This window comes from Vicia villosa, linkage group LG1 (genome assembly GCF_029867415.1).
Source record: "Vicia villosa cultivar HV-30 ecotype Madison, WI linkage group LG1, Vvil1.0, whole genome shotgun sequence".
NCBI lineage: Eukaryota > Viridiplantae > Streptophyta > Magnoliopsida > Fabales > Fabaceae > Vicia > Vicia villosa.
This window is the reverse complement of record NC_081180.1, coordinates 81,388,370-81,407,028: the sequence shown is the minus strand read 5'-3', so window position 1 is coordinate 81,407,028 and position 18,659 is coordinate 81,388,370. Positions and strand designations below refer to the sequence as shown.

Genomic DNA, 18,659 nt, shown 5'->3' with positions numbered 1-18,659 from the left:
GTGAGTTTTGATACAAATTGAACACACATAAATCTAACACTAAGAACTCCTGTTTATACTACTTCGACAATAACGATAACATACAATAATTTCTCCTGAAAATGACACATTGTCGCTTGCATGAACTTCGCCCTCCCTAGACTTCCATGCGTCTTTTCGAAGTAAACTGATAAGGCCAAAAATCAATTATTTTAGTCAGGTCATTCGACGAGACACTTGCAGTGTTGTAGTCGAAGACACATTTTTTTCATAAAGTTGAAAAAATCAGTAATTCCCTTAAACACCACAACGTACTCCCTCTGACTATTATTATAAGTAAATATTCTCTTTTTAGATTTATTGAATAATGAATGTATTTGATCTTTTATAAATCTAAAAAGAAAATATTTGCTTATAATTCAGGGCGGAAGGAATACATACGAACTTCGACAAACTTAAGGCTGAAAAATCTATCAAAGTCTAATGAAACTCTCAACCATCTCAAAATCACATTAATTTTCAATTGTCATTCCCAAAACGCTAATAGTTTTAGTGTGTGGAAAATACCAGCTAGCAGAGAGATTATATACTTTAAATAGCCATTATACATTTAGAAAAATATCTAAGCACTCTTTTGGCAAAAAGTAAAAATGTCTTAGAATGTTTTTGAAATCAAAATCAAAATTATAATATGATGACTAGGTTCAATGAATTCCTCTTATACGACTAATATTCGCTCCTTTCATATTCAATCACCACTCCCTAGTTAAAACCTCTGCAGTATAAAGTCAAATAAACATTCTATATTTTCATTTTCATTTTCATTTCTGCATTCAAACCACGCTACCATGTCTAATTTCTCCGAGTTCCAACCATTGAACGAGAACACACTCATTGAATACATAAAATCCATCCCTGCACTTTCATCCAAACTTAACAACAATTTCTCCGACATTTCCGTTAAAGAAGTCGGCGATGGCAACCTCAATTTCGTCTTCATTGTTTCCAACTCCACCGGTTCCCTCGTTATCAAACAGGTCCGACACTGTCATTACGTTTAATTAATTAATTTTTTTAAATTATTACCGATATATCTCTGTATCATCTGTACGGTGTCTGGTGTCTGTGTTTCTTAGATTTTATGTTTTAATTAATAGTGGATTGTATTGTTTTAGGCTCTTCCGTATGTTCGTTGCATAGGAGAATCATGGCCGATGACGAAAGAGAGAGCTTATTTTGAGTCGTTGGCTTTGAAAGAAGAGGGGAAACTGTGTCCGGAACATGTACCGGAGGTTTATCATTTTGATCGGGTTATGTCTTTGATTGGTATGCGGTATTTGGAGCCACCGCATATAATTCTCAGGAAAGGCTTGATTGCTGGTGTTGAGTATCCTTTGTTGGCCGAACATATTTCGGATTTCATGGCCAACACGCTCTTTTTTACTTCTCTGCTTTTTCGTTCTACTACCGAGCATAAACGGGATGGTATGAATTTTTCCTTTTTTTCAAGTTTTGTTTAATGTTTGAAAGTACTATAGTTTGTTATGTGATACTTTGTCTGAAATTTGATTGAGCTGGTAGTGGTTATTTAAATTTGATTTTGTATTGGAAACATTGGTTGCGTTGGATTGCTAAGACTAGACAATATTAGGGAGAGTGTTGGGTAGCTCATATAGTAGAAAATATACTTTGGTAGTTTGAGTATGCAGTAGAGAGAAGATATGTAGATTATGTGGTAAGGAGAATAGATCAGATGGAGAGGAGTCGTCTTGTTAAGACAGCTCAGTTGGTAGTTGTGTAAGGACATCAGGTGCAGGAGCACGAGTTTGAACACGCGACATCCCACTTGTTTATCTTTAATAAGGTGAACTCCAGCAACTAGGTTACTCAACCAAAAAAAAATGAAGAGGAGTCAAACAACTAGAGGTAGAGGAATGATGACCTAGGAAAACTATAAGAGAAGTTATTAAGCAATATCTCGAGATTAACAATTTGAATAACAACATGGTCCTGGATAGAAGATTATGGCAGAAGTTGATCCATGTAGCCGATCCCACTTAGTGAGATAAGGCTTGCTTGCTGCTGTTGTATTGAAAACATTGGATCCCTTATGGTGTTTGTCACTTAATTAAACACACTGGTATTACCTACGTTGCCATTAGCCTTAATTTATGGTGACTTCACGCAGTGGCCGAATTTTGCGGGAATGTGGAGTTATGCAGGCTGACCGAGCAGGTTGTTTTTTCTGACCCATATAAAGTTTCTGAATATAATCGCTGGACTTCCCCTGATCTTGATCGCGATGCTGAGGCTGTTCGGGAAGACAATCTACTGAAGCTTGAAGTTGCTGAGCTGAAATCAAAGTATAATGACTCACTTTTTCTTCTTTTGATGCGGCAGTTTTATTGTATGGATTTTGTTGATGAGAATTTATGTTCATTTAGGTTCTGTGAGAGGGCTCAGGCACTAATACACGGAGATCTACACTCTGGTTCAGTGATGGTTACTCGTGAGTCAACTCAAGTTATTGATCCGGAATTTGCATTTTATGGACCAATGGGTTTTGACATTGGAGCATACCTGGGAAACTTAATTCTGGCTTACTATTCTCAAGACGGGCATGCTGATCAAGCAAACGATCGAAAAGTAGGTCTTAGTCTGCTGTTAACTGAACTAGCATCGTAGTGTTTATCTATTGTTGTATGTTCATCTAATTTGCTATGTTGTTTTCTTTAAGTTGAATTTCTGCATTGCATTGAAAGGTGAATGAGATACAACATTTGACATTTAAACGGCATTTCTTAATAATTGTCGGGGAAAACTGATTATTAGGGGGAAAGAGTATTGTTCCTTGTCTAATAAACAGAATGTTATGCAGGGATATAAGGAATGGATTCTTAAGTCAATTGAAGACACTTGGAATCTTTTCCACGATAAATTCACTGGACTTTGGGAAAAGCATAGAAATGGTGCTGGCGAGGCATATCTTCCAGCAATCTATAATAATCCTGAGGTTCAGCTGCTCGTACAGAAGAAATACATGACAGATTTGTTTCATGATAGTCTTGGATTTGGTGCTGCTAAAATGATAAGGTGACACCTCCCCTTAATTATTTTGTTTCCTTTTGTAACAAAAGCCATAGGATGAGGTTGTGATAATCATTTTCACTACTATAGAATTTCTGTCTGTATATGATTTATGGGTTAAAAATACAATCAGTAGTTATAGAGAAAGAACGAAGTAGTTTCCATTGTAGAAAAAATGATAGTGTCTCATCTAAGATGATTTATGTATGTATACATATGGGGTGCTGGTGTCCATAAACTACATTCTAGTATACTAGTATGATCATCACGTCCTTGTCTTATAACTATTTCAGTGATTTTTGTTTTCATATAATTGATTTTGAAATAAGCTTGTCTTGCTTGAGAGTATTTGAATTCCTTTGAGTTGTATCCAGAGCCAGTCAAGATAACTTTCATTCATGTTCAGTTGGGGTTAGTCAAGAGAAAGTTACCGTACTCTGATCTTAGTTGAGCAACATGAGTTGGGGTTGCACGAGTTTATTTGCATAGGTCATGTTCGTAAAAGAACAGGAAGGTGTCATGACTAACTCTTCCATTTCACTTATTTGATACACAGGAGAATTGTTGGCGTAGCACATGTTGAGGATCTTGAATCCATTGCTGATGCTGGTAAACGAGCAACCTGTGAACGGAGGGCACTTAATTTCGCTAAGATGATTCTCAAAGAAAGAAGAAAATTTGAGAGTATTTCTGAAATTGTCTCGGCAATTCAACAGTTTTAGGCGTGACACGGTTTTGCTATATCAACAACTTTACCATCATCATTTATCTGCTTTCCAGTATACCATTATTAGATTTTGGTCAAGTGAGTACTACTTGTTACCTGCTACAAGTACAATTTCCCAGCCTCTCATTGATAAGAAACTAAAATATTTATTCACTATACATAATTTGACGGGAATTTTATGTGGTTTATTTAAGGTTCTATTCGAAGTTTTTTTAATTATGAAACTCAATTATGAGTATGAAGGATAAGGTGCTGCTTCTACTGATTCAGTATTGTAATTTCAATGCCGATGGATATAAATAATAATATATTTTACTTAACATTTAATGGTTGGGGTAAAGTTGTGTTGGTACTGATTTTTCCTTTAGGTTAACACAACTTTGTTCTGGTATTACAGATGTATTACATGTTTTCTTATTAGCACCAGCTATGGTTTCCTTAGTTAGTGTTATTCTTATACATGGCTTTATAGTCACTCCACAGCTGAGAAACTGGCTTCCCTAGCAAGTCATTAGAGTAATTCTCACTAAAACCCGTCTTCAATTTCGCGTTCAAATCCGCCACAAACCCGTTTTTGATATTTTCACAGTACCGTTTCCATCTCACTGCAATATATGAGCCATTTTATGGTATATCAACCCAATAACCTCTTTTTTGATATCTCAACGGTACCTCTCAATGTAGCCTGCTGCAATATGAACCACATTGTTGGTAGTAAATGCAATTCCGACAATGTTTTTGACAGTTACGCTGACTTTTTCAGCACTTTTGGTGTAAGTGTTATTGTTATGTTGAATGAGTTTCTGTATGAATTCCGCGGCTGAGTTGAGCGTTTGCTTGACATATTCTGCACCTACTTCTTTGTCGAAACGGAGAGCGCCAGTGCTGGCTCCGGCTTTGTTGGACACAGCATAGTTTAATTACCTCAGCGCAGTTAGCAGCTGTTAGAGTTAGTAGAAATTAGAGTTAGTAGAAAGAACAGAACATGCTAAGGTGTTGTTGATCCATTGTTGTTTTAGGTGTATTTTGCAAGAGATCATTTGAGGTGTTTTTATTGGAGTTTGGAGGGTTGTGCTTGTGCAGTTGTGAAATTGAAATAGCAGGGAATAAGGGGGCGTTAGGAGCATGCCATATATCAATTGATAATAGCAACAAAGTCCATTTTTCTTCTGTGTCTTGCTTATAAACAATCAACAACAAAGCCAAAACAACCGCAGCTGTCATAAGACTAATAACAAGGCATTGCTTCTTCCACACCCTTTTGAAAAATAAAAAATCTCTAAAATTCAAAAGTGCATTTTCGGACACGCAACACAACAACATTTCCTAAATGAGATATTCTTATTTTGCCGCCGAAAAATAGTTTCGAAAATATACTTTTGGAATAAATACTCTCTTGAATGCTAATGAGGTTGACCTGAAGTCAGAGTCAAAGTCAATAATTTATGCCTGTTGCTGAATTTAGCATTATCTGCATATTTCAATAATATTTTCTAGATAGCTCATAAATTAACTTATACTATAAGTATGAATATATTTAATTTCAGATAATCTTTATTACATAAATATAACGACAAAAAGTCACTTATTCATACATTTAATTAATAAGCTACTTGATAATTAATTAAGCTATATTGCCATACTTTGCCTTATACTCTGTCCACAACTGATCAACTGTCTTCCCCAAAAGCTGAGAAAAGAAATCATCACTATAACCACTCTTCATCAACTTATTCAACTCTGCTACAAACCCATTTCTTAAACTATCACAATAATCCAAAAAACGAGCTGTAACATCATAACCATGATCCCATTTATCACCTTGTCCATCTTTAACCCAATGACTTGGTGCAAAATTTGCTTTCAATCTCACATAATCTGCTATACCTTCAATCAATCCACCATTTGCTGCACCATTCCCATTCCACTGCCAAACATGTGTCATTTCATGATACAGTACTCCTGTAATCTCATTTTTCACATCTCCGTTGTAGCCATTAACATATCTTGCACTCACATGAATTTCGTTGTTGCTAGTAAACGCAACTCCGTCCATGTCGTCGATGAATAAACTCACCTTTTGAACGTCTTTTTGGTCGGTAGGGTTTTCTTCTTGAAATACTTTCCATATGAATTGTGTCGCGGAGTCTAGGGTTTGTGTCGCGTATTCATCTCCTATTTGATCACGGAATCGAACTCCACCTGCAATAACAATTCTCTCATTATTCAACATATATATTTTTATTAATAACTTCTATCAAGAATAGTAATAATACCTGTAGTAGAGAGAGCAGTGTTGGTGACAGTGTAATCAACTGCTTGAATTCCATGTATAATAGCAAGGAGTGCTAAGAAAGAACAAAGGACATGCATGATTGTGGTTATGTTTAGAGCTCTTAGATTAATTTCTATTGAAGAATGAGCTTGTGGTTTAGTGCACTAGAATTAGTGCTTTATATAGGGAAAAAAAAGTAAGTAAGTGGTTACAGCTTTTATGTTTTATCACAATACTATTTTTCAACATGTTGAATTTTCTAAGCAGTTGCGGTCACAATACTCATGACCAAGTCATAAAAACCATAAAATTCAAAGTAAAGGAAGGAGGGAAGCTTCGTGGACATAATATTTGTTTTATTTCCATGATCACTCTAATGTGAAGTAAGTGTGATTTTTATCTTATTCAATTTTATTCAATTGATATCATGTTTGGTATGAAGTATCTCCTTAACATAGGAGTGGATGACCAATAATCTATCAAAATTTTATTCCTTCCATGAATAATTAATAATATTTTTCTATTATATCCTTAAATATTTATTATTTTCTTAACATATATCAAAAGTCCAAAACGACTACTAATAAAAAATGGAGGTAATATCCGTTAATTTAATTTAATTATGTTTTTATCCCACTTAAAAGTACTTTATTATTTAAGTAGAGTAAACTTTATTTTCGAAAGTACCAATAAACTAAGTTTGAGGTAGAATAGAAATAAAAGAGATTTTTGAAGTTTTACATACCATTAAAAAATATTTGGAAATACACATACCATTAAAACAATAAGCTTAGCTACATTATTTGATTTTTTTTTTTTAATTTTATTTTTAACTTTTTGGTGTCCATACAAAATTTTTAATTTAGAATTTTGGTTAAAATTTCTCTTCAATTAATTTTGAGTCCTTGAAAATTAGTTTTACCGGGTCAATTCTCACCTAACGACATCTAAGAATTTGAGTGTTTTTAACTTCAGTGCAAAAAAGTCAATTGAAACTCATAATGGATCGGCTTCTAACTTATTTTTCGTTCGTCTTGTCATCTCTTTGATTTGTTCTACTTTTCCTTGCAACCATGAGCGTATGGGCAGGGTTGAACAATAGTATAATAATGAGGCAAATGGTCATGCTAAGTGTAAAATAGTATTATGCTGTCATCAAATATAAATTTAACATTAAGTCAATTTATATAATTAATTTAAAATTTATAGTCCGGTGTGGCGAGATACATGATGGTGATTGATTGATAGTAAAAATTATTATACATTGTCGGTACATATCACATTTTCTCTAATAATATTATATTCATGTATCAATTTCTTTTTAGATAAAAATGTTCATTAGATAGAACGGATCTTACAAAAAAAAAATTATAGAATGTAAAAAAATATAAAAAAAAATAAGAGAAATGCTCTTTTCACCCTTATGATTTCTCTCACACCACTGTCAAAAGACTAGAATGTCCCTAGCATTTGGAGATGTATCTTCAAATGCATATTTTCCATGTATAACTGAAGTAAAAGAAACCCTTAATATGTAAAAAATTGATCTGGAGATTCATTTTCGTATGAATAAAATGGTACTCCCTCTATCCAAAAATAAGTGTCTTTTTAGCCATAAAAAGTTGTCTAAAAAATAATAGTCTCTTTACTTTTCCAAAACAACATTAACTAACTTTTACCAACTTTACCCCTTATTTGCACTCTTTTCAAATCATGGTAATATATAACAACCAATAGTAATTAAGGATAATTTTGTAAAAATATTATCTTTATTGACTCAATCATTACTTTTCTTAATCTGTGTGTAACAACCTTAAACAAAATTTATTTTGAGACGGGGGGTGTATTTCAGAGATGTTTCTCCAAAATGTCCCTTAGTTCATTAGTCAACGAGCAATCCGGAAATGCATCTTTGAAATTCTGTCTGGTAGATCAAAGCAGGAACAATAATGGCTGAATGAAATTCAAATAACTTAAATTAACTCTAAAATAAACATTATATAGATAAATATTACATAAATTTAATATTACATGCTATTAAAAATAGGTAGTTTAGGTCGTTGCAACATTCTTATAATATTGTTGACTGATCTTTGAATCGTCACGTCCACTTCAATCGGATCCTTTGTTGAGTAATGGTAAAAAGTTCTCCACGTCACCTTTAATTCATCGTCTGACTTCAGTTCAAGCAATTTGAATTATAGCTTCCATTCGTTGTCTATCGAGGGTAAACGATACTCGAGCTTGATAACTCTCTGATTTTCTGGATATTGTAGGAGAGTATTCAGTTTGATTTTCAGATCGATGAGAAGTATGTCCATGCAGATCTGAAATTAAAGTGGGGTGTTGGGCCATTGAAATACACAAAAGCAAGATGAAGATATGTAGACATTTTGATTTTTGTAAAGAAAATGGATTGTGAGAACCTATTTATAGAACTTGTAGAGCAATAAGGGCCTCACATACATGATCATGTCTGAATGAAAGACTCCGGAGATACATCTCTCAATCTGCCTTATTTTTCAAAAAATAAGGGTCACTTCAGAGTTGCATCTCTGAATGATCCCCTGTTTTGTTTTTTAATAAACAAAGAAAAATTTGAAGATACATCTTCAGATTCACCCAAAAGTTATGCAGAAAACATAACCATAATAATGCAGGGTAGAAATTCAAAAACAAAAGTTATCCACAAAATATCACCCAATTCTATAACATTGTGTGATGCGTTACTTACAAAATATCACCCAAATTTAGGCTACACATTACATGTACTACTTTATAAATGAAGCAACATACTACATATGCCTCACTTTCTATATGAATTTATCTCTTCCCTTAGCTATTTACTTTTTTAAGTTTTATTTTTATTTTTGTTGCATTTCCATCTATCTGATATCTTGTTTTTCGATGCTTTTATTTTTTTTGTTTTACAAACGTATTTTAAACTTGGATTTTGTAAAATATTTTTTATTTGGATATAGTTTTTCAAACTCAAACAATTCACATTTCTCTTGTGTTTGGAGTATCCTTTCCAACACTCTTGGATCTGTTTTTTGAGACCGGTTAAGATCATGAAAGAACTACTCCTATCGAGCAGATTATGCCTTGTCATATGCCAAGGAAAATCGATCAATCATGCCACATGAAGAATGCATTTTTCTAGAGCCTTCCGAAGCCCTAAAGGTCATAAGTCGGGTGAAAATTTAACATATGCCTCAAGCACCAAGGAGCAACATTTTAAAGTAGTTAAAGGAAAAAGGTGAATATTGAGGGAAATATTCTTGGAAAATCTTCTGCAACTTCTATGGAAATTTGCTTCCCCGCCAAGAGTGACATGTCCTTCTTGTGTCTCTTAGTGGATGACGAGGTGATTGGTTCCATAATTCCTTGTCATCTTCAATGTAGAGAATGGTAACATTATTAGAGGGATGTATATTAGAAAGACCAATATTAAGATAGCCATTGGTGGAAGGACTATTAGTAGAAGGACAAACACAGAAGGATTCTAATTTATGGTCCAAATTTGTTCTCATTATATTCCCAATAACCATGCCAGTCGTAAAAAGAACAAAAATGTCAATAAATAATATGTATGAGGAAAATCAAATAACATGACAATATAACATACCTAACATAATCAAATGTTCTTTCTCCATGTCATCAACTTACATGAAGTATTGGTGACATATATTATCTCATGTGAAGCCACAGTCATAGGAATGTATCGCCACATAAAGCTAATGGGAAAAAGTGAAAAAAGTTTTGAAAACATGAATAAAAAGGTCAAAAGTAACCAAACACTGATTTGACAAGAGAATTCCTGCTGTAATTTAAACACAATAAAGACTAAGATATGAGGTTTCACTTTTAAGGCATGCACACAAGTGTTAGAAACCCATTATGTTAGCCTAATAAGAAGGATAAATTTGCAAAAGATATAAAAATATACTTTCCAACATATGACATTCGAACATAGTGAAGGGAAATAGGATCCCATATTTTTGAAAAGTAACATTGTGCATGAGAAAATTACATACAAAGTGCCAACCACCTAAATAGTTCTCTATAGCAGGGATAAAGACAACACATTTGGTCGACTTCCCCAATTCAGTTGAGGGTTAAACGAGTGTGTCACAATTGGATCAGAATAAATATGTCGCAAGACATATGACAAACAAGATCTATAACATCCCCCAAGCATCCCATTCAATGAGGCACATCAAGACCTCCTGAGGGACAGCGAGGAAATTTATCCATAATAACCTGTCCAAAAAAAGGCCAGACCATGGTAAAATTCAACCCACTTTTTCATTTCCCTTAACTAAATAAGGCTAACAATCACATTATTTGATTCTTCAACCAAAATATAACTGTTAAAGGGGGTTGAAAGGGAGATATGGGAGAAACATTATTAGATTCTTATTACATGAGATACTGAATAGATAATATTGTCATAAAACTAAATTGCAAAACATAAAACAAACAAACAGTAAGAAACATATAATTGTACCGAGAGAAATACTTTGAGGGAAAGATGACTATAATAGAAATGAGTTGGAAGTAGAATAAGGAGAATAATCGATTGTTAAGAAAAAAAAAAGGAATTTCAGAAAAGATACACATAAATTGAAAAGACAAAGCCTAAAATAGATAAGAGAACACATGAGAGTAAGAAGTGGAGACTCCTTATTTAAAAATAGTTTTTGAAAGAAAGAAACAACACTCTTGGATTTTCACAGTTTGTGAAAATTATGGATTCACACTTGCATGTGTTAAACAATGAATTTTTTAGAAGACAATGACAAAATTGATTTATATATGTTCTAGATATAAGATACAAAATAGGTGAAATTAAGCAATTCATTCAAGAATAATTCTACAATTAAGATTTGAATCAGATGAAAAAACAACTTGAATTAAGGTGATAAATTCCAAGTTTAACTTGTTTGATTTGAATCACACAACCTTAGTTGATTTCCAAAAGAGTTCATTTAGTCTTGATCCAAATCAACCAACCATAAGTACGATTCACATTAAGGTGTCTTTGATTTGAATCGGACGGATCCTTGACTCGAATCACACCCACATCACCAAGTTCGAAATTTTCCTTTTACTCTTGATTTGAATCAGCAAATTTTTTTATTTGAATTAAGCTTTAAAAACATCTTATTTTAAGACGTGTAACTTGTGATTCAAGACAGTCATAATTGAGTTTGACCATTTTGCTCAAATTAAAAAACATTGCAGTTTCAAGTTTCAACTTAAGTGAATGTATGGGATATCTCAAGTTACAACACTACAATAAATGGTAGAAATAAAATTAGGATAAATCGATCAAATAAAAATTAATAAAAAAATGAAAATTCGAAAAATATCAAAAGTACATTAAAACATCAAAATACGCAGATGAAATTACACTGTTACAGATGAAGTAATTTCGTGTAATTTCAGCCACCCCCTACACTCTGTTAAATGATGTCACTCTTTTGGAGTAGTAATCCTCAAAGAAGATTTTAATACTGTTAAACTAAGGTGAATCTATCCTAGAAGGACCCTTGATCACAATAACTATAAATAACACAATCTCTAGATCTTACCAAGAAGGATCCTTTAACACATTTCCTCTCATATTGTTGTCAAATTAGAAACTTCCATGTCCCGAAAAACCCTAGAACCTTACAATAAACACCTAACTTGTTACTCAAATCAAGCTTTAAGAACACTTTATTTTAAGGCTTATAATTTGTGATTCAAGTCATTCATAATTGAGTTTGACCATTTTGCTCAAATTAAAAAAAAAAAACATTGCAATGGTTTCAACCTAAGTGAGTGTAAGAGATATCACGAGGAAAAATACCACAGTAAGCGCTTAAAGTAAAATTACGATAAATCGATCTAATAAAAAAGCACAACAAAGAATAATTCAAAAATATCAAAGTAAAAAAAAATCAAAATACACAGATGAAATTACAATGTTACTAATGCAGTAATTTCAACCACCCCCATGACATATGGCCAATGATGTCACTCTTTTGATGAAGTTATCTTCAAAGAAGATTTTAGTACTGTGAAGCCTAAGATAAACATATCTTAGAATGACCTTGATCATAACAACTAGAAATTCAAAAATACCCTCATCACACCAAGAAAGATCCACTAATATCCGTCCTCTCATACAATTGAGTAGAAGCTTTTAGGTTCTAAAAAATCGTATAATCTTACGATAAACATATAACAAAGACATCACATCAATTTATATATTATTATAATTCTATATACCTTTCTCTTTCGGTTGTCACTGATTTTTCATCGAAGTATTTACATGTATCATTGTTGTCAAACCGGAGCTCAAAGACATCAAGACCTTTCAATAGAGTTTACCACCAGAACTTAGTCTCTCAAAAATCAATTTTTATTTTTTTATCATATTATTCAATGAAGCAAACAATTTTTTTTGTTATAGCTATGATGTGGGCAACTCTAACTGATTTTCTATCTTGAGAAAAATAGAATATTTTGAAAGAACAAAATATTTAGGTTTTTTTTAAGGTTGTTTTCTTATCCCTATGCTATGCATGATTCATGGAAATTGAATCATCCTTAATCACTCTTAATCACTCTGTTGACGAATTCACGCAGTCATGTTATCATTGTTATAGATTGATATTGAATATGGTCTGAAATTTGATCAAATGATCTAAAAAGACATGACTGCTAGAATGTGGTATGCGGCCAAATAATAACACCTTCTTCCTTAAATAAGTACTATTTCAAGACGACATTGCAATTTGAATCACATTTTAGCACCGATGAAAAATTAAAATAATTCTCATTCTTTCTCTTAATTAATAAATATTTATTTTCATATTTTAATCATGTCCATTAAAACTTTTAAACGCCAAGTGTCAAACATCTACTGAAAAAACTTGATTCTTAAGAAATATAGAGCCGAGCCGATGTGGACACCCATAACATGATGCGAGAGCAGCACCATTTTCCAAATCAAAACCTGACCAGGTTCACTTAACTCCTTTCAATTTCAACCACCAAACATAGAATTTCTGACTGAACAATAAAATCAACACACGTAAGTATAAAACGCAACACAACACTAAAAAAATTAGTTATTCGTTTGTATTGTACTACAAAACATTCTATCTTGATTATACATTCCCCTCCAATTCAAGCCCCACTATTACCATGTCTAAATTCTCCGACTTCAAGCCACTCAACGAGACCACCCTCATTGAATACATCAAAACCATCCCCACCCTCTCATCCAAACTCAACAACAACTTCTCCAACATATCCATCAAAGAAATCGGAGACGGCAACCTTAACCTCGTCTTCATCGTTTCCAACTCCAATGGCTCCTTCATCATCAAACAAGCTCTTCCATACGTTCGTCTAATAGGCGAATCATGGAAGATGACGAAAGAGAGAGCTTACTTCGAGTCACTGGCGTTGAAAGAAAAGGGAAAACTGTGTCCGGAACATGTTCCGGAAGTTTATCATTTTGATCGTGTTATGTCCTTGATTGGTATGCGTTATTTGGAGCCACCGCATGTGATTCTTAGAAAAGGGTTGGTTGCTGGTGTTGAGTATCCTTTGTTAGCTGAACATATGTCTGGTTTTATTGCAAAGACGCTGTTCTTTTCGTCTCTGCTTTTTCGCTCTACCACCGACCATAAACGAGACGGTAAAAACATGCTTTCCCTTCTTTGATACTCTCAACACATTTAATGGTAGCTTTATCTCATGCTGGTTTCATGTAGTTGCTGAGTTTTGCGGGAACGTGGAGTTATGCAGGCTAACTGAACAGGTCATTTTCTCTGACCCTTACAAAGTTTCTGAACATAATCATTGGACTTCTCCTTATCTTGATCGTGACGCCGAGGCTATTCGGGAAGACAATCTACTGAAGCTTGAAATTGCTGAGCTGAAATCAAAGTACGGTATATGTCTCACTTTTTTGTTCTGTTTATGCATTAGTTTTATTCTCAGGTGTTTTGCTTATAAGAATTTGTGTTCCTTTAGGTTCTGTGAGAGGGCTCAGGCACTACTACATGCAGATCTCCATACGAGTTCTGTCATGGTTACTCGTGAATCAACCCAAGTTATCGATCCGGAATTTGCATTTTATGGACCAATGGGCTTTGATATTGGAGCATTTCTAGGAAACTTGATTTTGGCTTTCTTTTCTCAAGATGGACATGCTGATCAAACAAATGATCGAAAAGTAGGTCCTTTTGTCTCGCAGGACCTCCAAAAACTTAAAACGACTCTGATTGTATCATACTAATATGTTCTAGAAATACCCGTGTTTTTATGCAGACATATAAAGAGTGGATTCTTAAGACAATTGAAAACACTTGGACTCTTTTCTACTATAAATTCACTAAACTTTGGGATGAGCATAGACATGGCACTGGTGACGCATATCTTCCAGAAATCTATAACAATCCCGAGGTTCAGCTACTTGTACAGAAGAAATACATGACAGATTTGTTTCATGACAGTCTTGGATTCGCTGCTGCCAAAATGATAAGGTAAGCATATGCAATATCAATTACTCAAGTCTAAAGAGCTCTTGTTTGATATAAACTTTTATTTTCCATTTTATTTATTTGGTTGTTATTAGGAGAATAATTGGTGTGGCACATGTTGAGGATTTTGAATCAATCACTGATGCTGCTAAACGGGCAACCTATGAAAAACAGGCTCTTGATTTTGCTAAGATGCTTCTCAAAGAAAGAAGAAAATTTGAGGCCATTTCTGAAGTTGTGTCAGCAATTAGGCAAATTTAGTTTGGATGATTTTTTTTCCTGTATTAATAGTTTAATACCTCTTTTATATTTTGTTGTACCTTATAATGAGCGTACAAAACTCGGCTCATCCTGAATTGAGTGATATCATTCGGGTTCGGGTTAGGTTTGACCTCCGGCTTACGTACTCCTCCCGTCCGTTTGTTAGTGAGACAAGCAAATTCGTAAAATAAACCTGCTAGTGTTTTCTCTCCAAATGATGTTGCTGTTACTGTCAAGTATTCAAATTGAGAAACCTAATTTGGTTGCGCATGTTCTCAAGGGTATGGAAGAGTATGCTATCATATATTACCTCTTAGATTTTGGCTGAATGATCACTAGTTCAGCTTCTTCCTTGAAAAATTATGTATAATAACTTTTATTGTTTCTTCTTCCTCTGCTATAGTACCAATATACTTTCTAATTAGTGTCCCATACCTCATCAAAGTAATTAGTGTCCCCATGACAAAATAAAATGCATAGTATATGGATTTTGTGGTATAACATAGCATTCCAGGCAAGTTTTTTATTAAGTAAAAGATAATAATTTTGTAATGCTTAAGAAAGTTAGTTAAATGTAATTTTTAAAATTTTAGAGAAAATATAATATAATTGTGAGCGTACGAACGTGCAAGTGTTTAGATATTGGGCCCTCGAGCTGACATGCAGATCTTCATAGGTGAACTTGTTATGTGAGAACCCCTTTATGGATAAGTGCAGTCAGACGTCTTTTATTTAGGATTGTTGTTGGGTTAAAGCGAGCTCAAACAAGGATGGTGAAATGTTCTGTATATGGTATTTTTGCGTAATGAATTAGATGTCCACTCAACCCAGGATTGAGGTATTTATAAAAAAAATTGTGGGCATGGACCTTAGTCTCCATTAGAGTGGTAATCGCTCTTAAGAGCGTGGGAAATGGGTAATTAACTTCCCCTATTACTCATAAGAACACGGTCTTCCACTTTTGACTCGCTTTCCCGAACCTCTGTGGACCACGACACCTTCCCAAGTTCTCACGAACAAGAGAGCAATCCAAGATACAAGTGACGTAATCAATAAATGGACGCCAATCCCAATAAATAGGCGGCTATAGAATCTCTTGCAAGGGCTACATGCTACATAGTCTATCCTGAGAGAGTTATGGCGTCCTTCCTGGGTGGCCTCGACACTTATACCGATACATAGTCCCTCAAGCACGATGTCTTTATAAAGAGAAAAGAGATTAAGTTTAATTTTCTTATTTAGAGTTATTCAGACAAATATTTAAGTTGAATCCCTTTGGTGAGACTTTAAGTTGAGTCCCTAAAGAGAGACGTTAAGTTGAATCTCTAATGAGAGACTTTAAGTTGAGTCTCTCATAAGAGAACTTAAATAGAGTTCCTCTATCGAGACTTTAATTTTAGTCCCTCATGCGAGACTTTAAGTAGAGTCTCTCAAGTGAGACTTTAAGTTGAATCCTTCCATGGAGACTTTAAGTTTAGTCCCTTCACACGAGATTTTAAGTAGAGCCCCTCAGACAAGACATTAAGTTGAGTTTCTTAGGCGAAACTTTAAGTTGACTTCATTAGGCGAGACTTTAAGTTCAGTCCCTTAGGAGAGACTTTAAATTTAGTTCCTCATGCAAGACTTTAAGTTAAGTCCATCAGGAGAGAATTTAATTTGAGTCTCTCAGGTGACACTTTAAGTTGATTCCCTCAAACGAGACTTTAAGTTGAATCTCTCGGGCAATACTTTAATTTTAGCCTCTAGGACAAAACTTTAAGATGAGTCCTTCATGCAAGAATTAAAGTATAGTCCCATAGGCGAGACTTTAAATTGAACCCCTCGAGCAAGAATTTAGGTTGACTCCCTCAGGAGAGAATTATAGTTGAGTCCTTTAGGCGAGAATTTTTGTCGAATCTCTTAGTAAAACTTTAAGTTAAGACTCTCAGGAGAGACATTAAATCTAGTCCCTCAGGCGAGAATTTTATTTTAGTCCCTTGGGAGAGATTTAAAGTTGAGTCCCAAATGCGAGAATTTAAGTATAGTCCCTCAAATGAGATATTAAGTTGAGTCCCTTGGGCAAGACTTAAAGCTGAGTCCCTCAGTTGAGACTTTAATTTGAGTCCCTCTGTCGAGACATTAAGTTAATTCTCTCACGAGGGACTTTAAGTTGAGTCCCTCAGGCGAGACTTTAAGTTTAATATCTCATTCCAAACTTTAAGTTCAGTACCTCAGACGAGACTTTAAGTTGAATCTCTCATTCCAGACATTAAGTACAGTACCTCAGGCGAGACTTTAAGTTGATTCTCTCATTCAAGACTTTTAAGTTACAGTCCTCAGGTTAGAATTTAAGTTGAGTCATACAGACATAACTTTAAGTTGAGTCCCTCATGCAAGAATTTAAATTGAGTCTCTCATTCAAGACTTTAAGACCAGTCCCTTAGGCAAGACTTTAAGTTAAGTCCATCATGCGAGACTTTACATAAAGACTCTCAGGCGAGACTTTATGTTGATTCTCTCATGCAAGACTTTAAGTTGGGTACCTTAGGCGAGACATTAAGTTGAGTCATACAAGAGTGACTTTAAGTTGATTTTCTCAGGAAAGACTTTAAGTTTAGTCCCTCAAGCAATAATTTAAGTTCAACCCCATAGGTGGGACTTTAAATTGAGTTCTTCAAGCGATTTTGTTTGTCGAATTCCTCAAGCGAGACTTTTAGTTGAGTCCCTTAGGCAAGACATTAAGTTGAGTCCCTCATACGAGATTTTAAGTTGAGTCCCTCATACCAGACTTTAAGTCGAGTCTGTCAGAAGAGACTTTAAGTTGAGTCACTCTGGCGAGACTTTAAGGTAAGCCTGTCAAGCAAGAAATTAAGTTGAGTCCATCGTGCAAGACTTTAAGTTAAGTCCTTCTAGAAATACCTTAGGTTCAGTCCTTCAGGTGAGACTTTAGGTTGAATCCCTTGCGCGAGACTTTAAGTTGAGTCCCTCATGTGAGACTTTTAGTTGAGTTTCTCAGGCGGGAATTTAAGTTTATTCTCTCAAACGAGAAAATTTAAGTTGAATTTATGAGGAGAGACTTTAAATTGAGTTTCTCATACAAGACTTTAAGTTAAGTCCCATAGGAGAGAATTTAAGTTGAGTCCCTCAAGAGAGACTTTAAGTTAAGTCCCTCGGGCGAGACTTTTATTTGAGTCCTTCAGGTGAGACTTTAAGTTAAATCCCTCAGGGAGGTTCAGTACCTTCACGCAAGACTTTAAGTTGAGTCTCTCAGGAGAGTTTTAAAAATTGAGTCCCTCAAGTAAGACTTTAAGTTGAATCCCTCAGGTGAGACTATAAGTTGAGTCTCTCAGGCGGTACTTTAAGTTAAACCCCTCTGGTGAGACTTTAAATCCGATCCCTCTAGAGAGACTTTAAGTTGAGTCCTTCAGGAAAGACTTTAAGTTGAGTCCCTCGTGTGAGACATTAAGTTGAGTTGGTGTTTTATGCTCTGTGGGGATCTTCCCTTGGAAGTTTAGTGTTTATATTGCCCCAAAGAGCGACAAAGATCTTCCAACAAAAGTCTAACATATGTGTTGCCCCTTAAGGGTAACAAGGATTTGCTAAATAAAGTCCAACATATGAATTGCCCCTTAGATAAAGAGGTATATGTCACACAACATCCTGAGTTTGTGAAACATGAGGAAGAAAGGAAAGTATACAATTTGTACAAAGCGCTCTTTGGTTTTAAACATGCACCTAGGGGATGAAACAAGAAGATTGATTCATACTTAGTCGAATCGGGATTCATCAAATGCAAATGTGAGTA

The 18,659-nt window shown here is 34.5% G+C and overlaps 3 protein-coding genes across 3 annotated transcripts; 2 read left to right on the top strand and 1 right to left on the bottom strand.

Moving 5' to 3' along the window:
- Positions 1–718: 718 nt before the first annotated feature.
- Positions 719–4,120, top strand: LOC131643331 (methylthioribose kinase-like). The gene is made up of 6 exons (XM_058913530.1): positions 719–1,016; positions 1,155–1,464; positions 2,168–2,342; positions 2,424–2,625; positions 2,858–3,072; positions 3,623–4,120. Exons 1-6 carry the CDS (start codon positions 828–830, stop codon positions 3,786–3,788), a joined length of 1,257 nt encoding a protein of 418 aa, XP_058769513.1. The 5' UTR covers positions 719–827; the 3' UTR covers positions 3,789–4,120.
- A 1,187-nt stretch (positions 4,121–5,307) lies between these two features.
- LOC131643334 (uncharacterized) lies at positions 5,308–6,235 on the bottom strand. The gene is made up of 2 exons (XM_058913531.1): positions 6,070–6,235; positions 5,308–5,995 (listed from the first exon to the last, which is right to left on the bottom strand). The coding sequence occupies exons 1-2, from the start codon at positions 6,164–6,166 to the stop codon at positions 5,418–5,420; spliced, it is 675 nt and encodes a 224-aa protein (XP_058769514.1). The 5' UTR covers positions 6,167–6,235; the 3' UTR covers positions 5,308–5,417.
- A 6,928-nt stretch (positions 6,236–13,163) lies between these two features.
- On the top strand, positions 13,164–15,950 carry LOC131610701 (methylthioribose kinase-like). Its single transcript, XM_058882724.1, has 5 exons — positions 13,164–13,767; positions 13,844–14,018; positions 14,106–14,307; positions 14,403–14,617; positions 14,710–15,950. Exons 1-5 carry the CDS (start codon positions 13,269–13,271, stop codon positions 14,873–14,875), a joined length of 1,257 nt encoding a protein of 418 aa, XP_058738707.1. The 5' UTR covers positions 13,164–13,268; the 3' UTR covers positions 14,876–15,950.
- Positions 15,951–18,659: the final 2,709 nt, after the last annotated feature.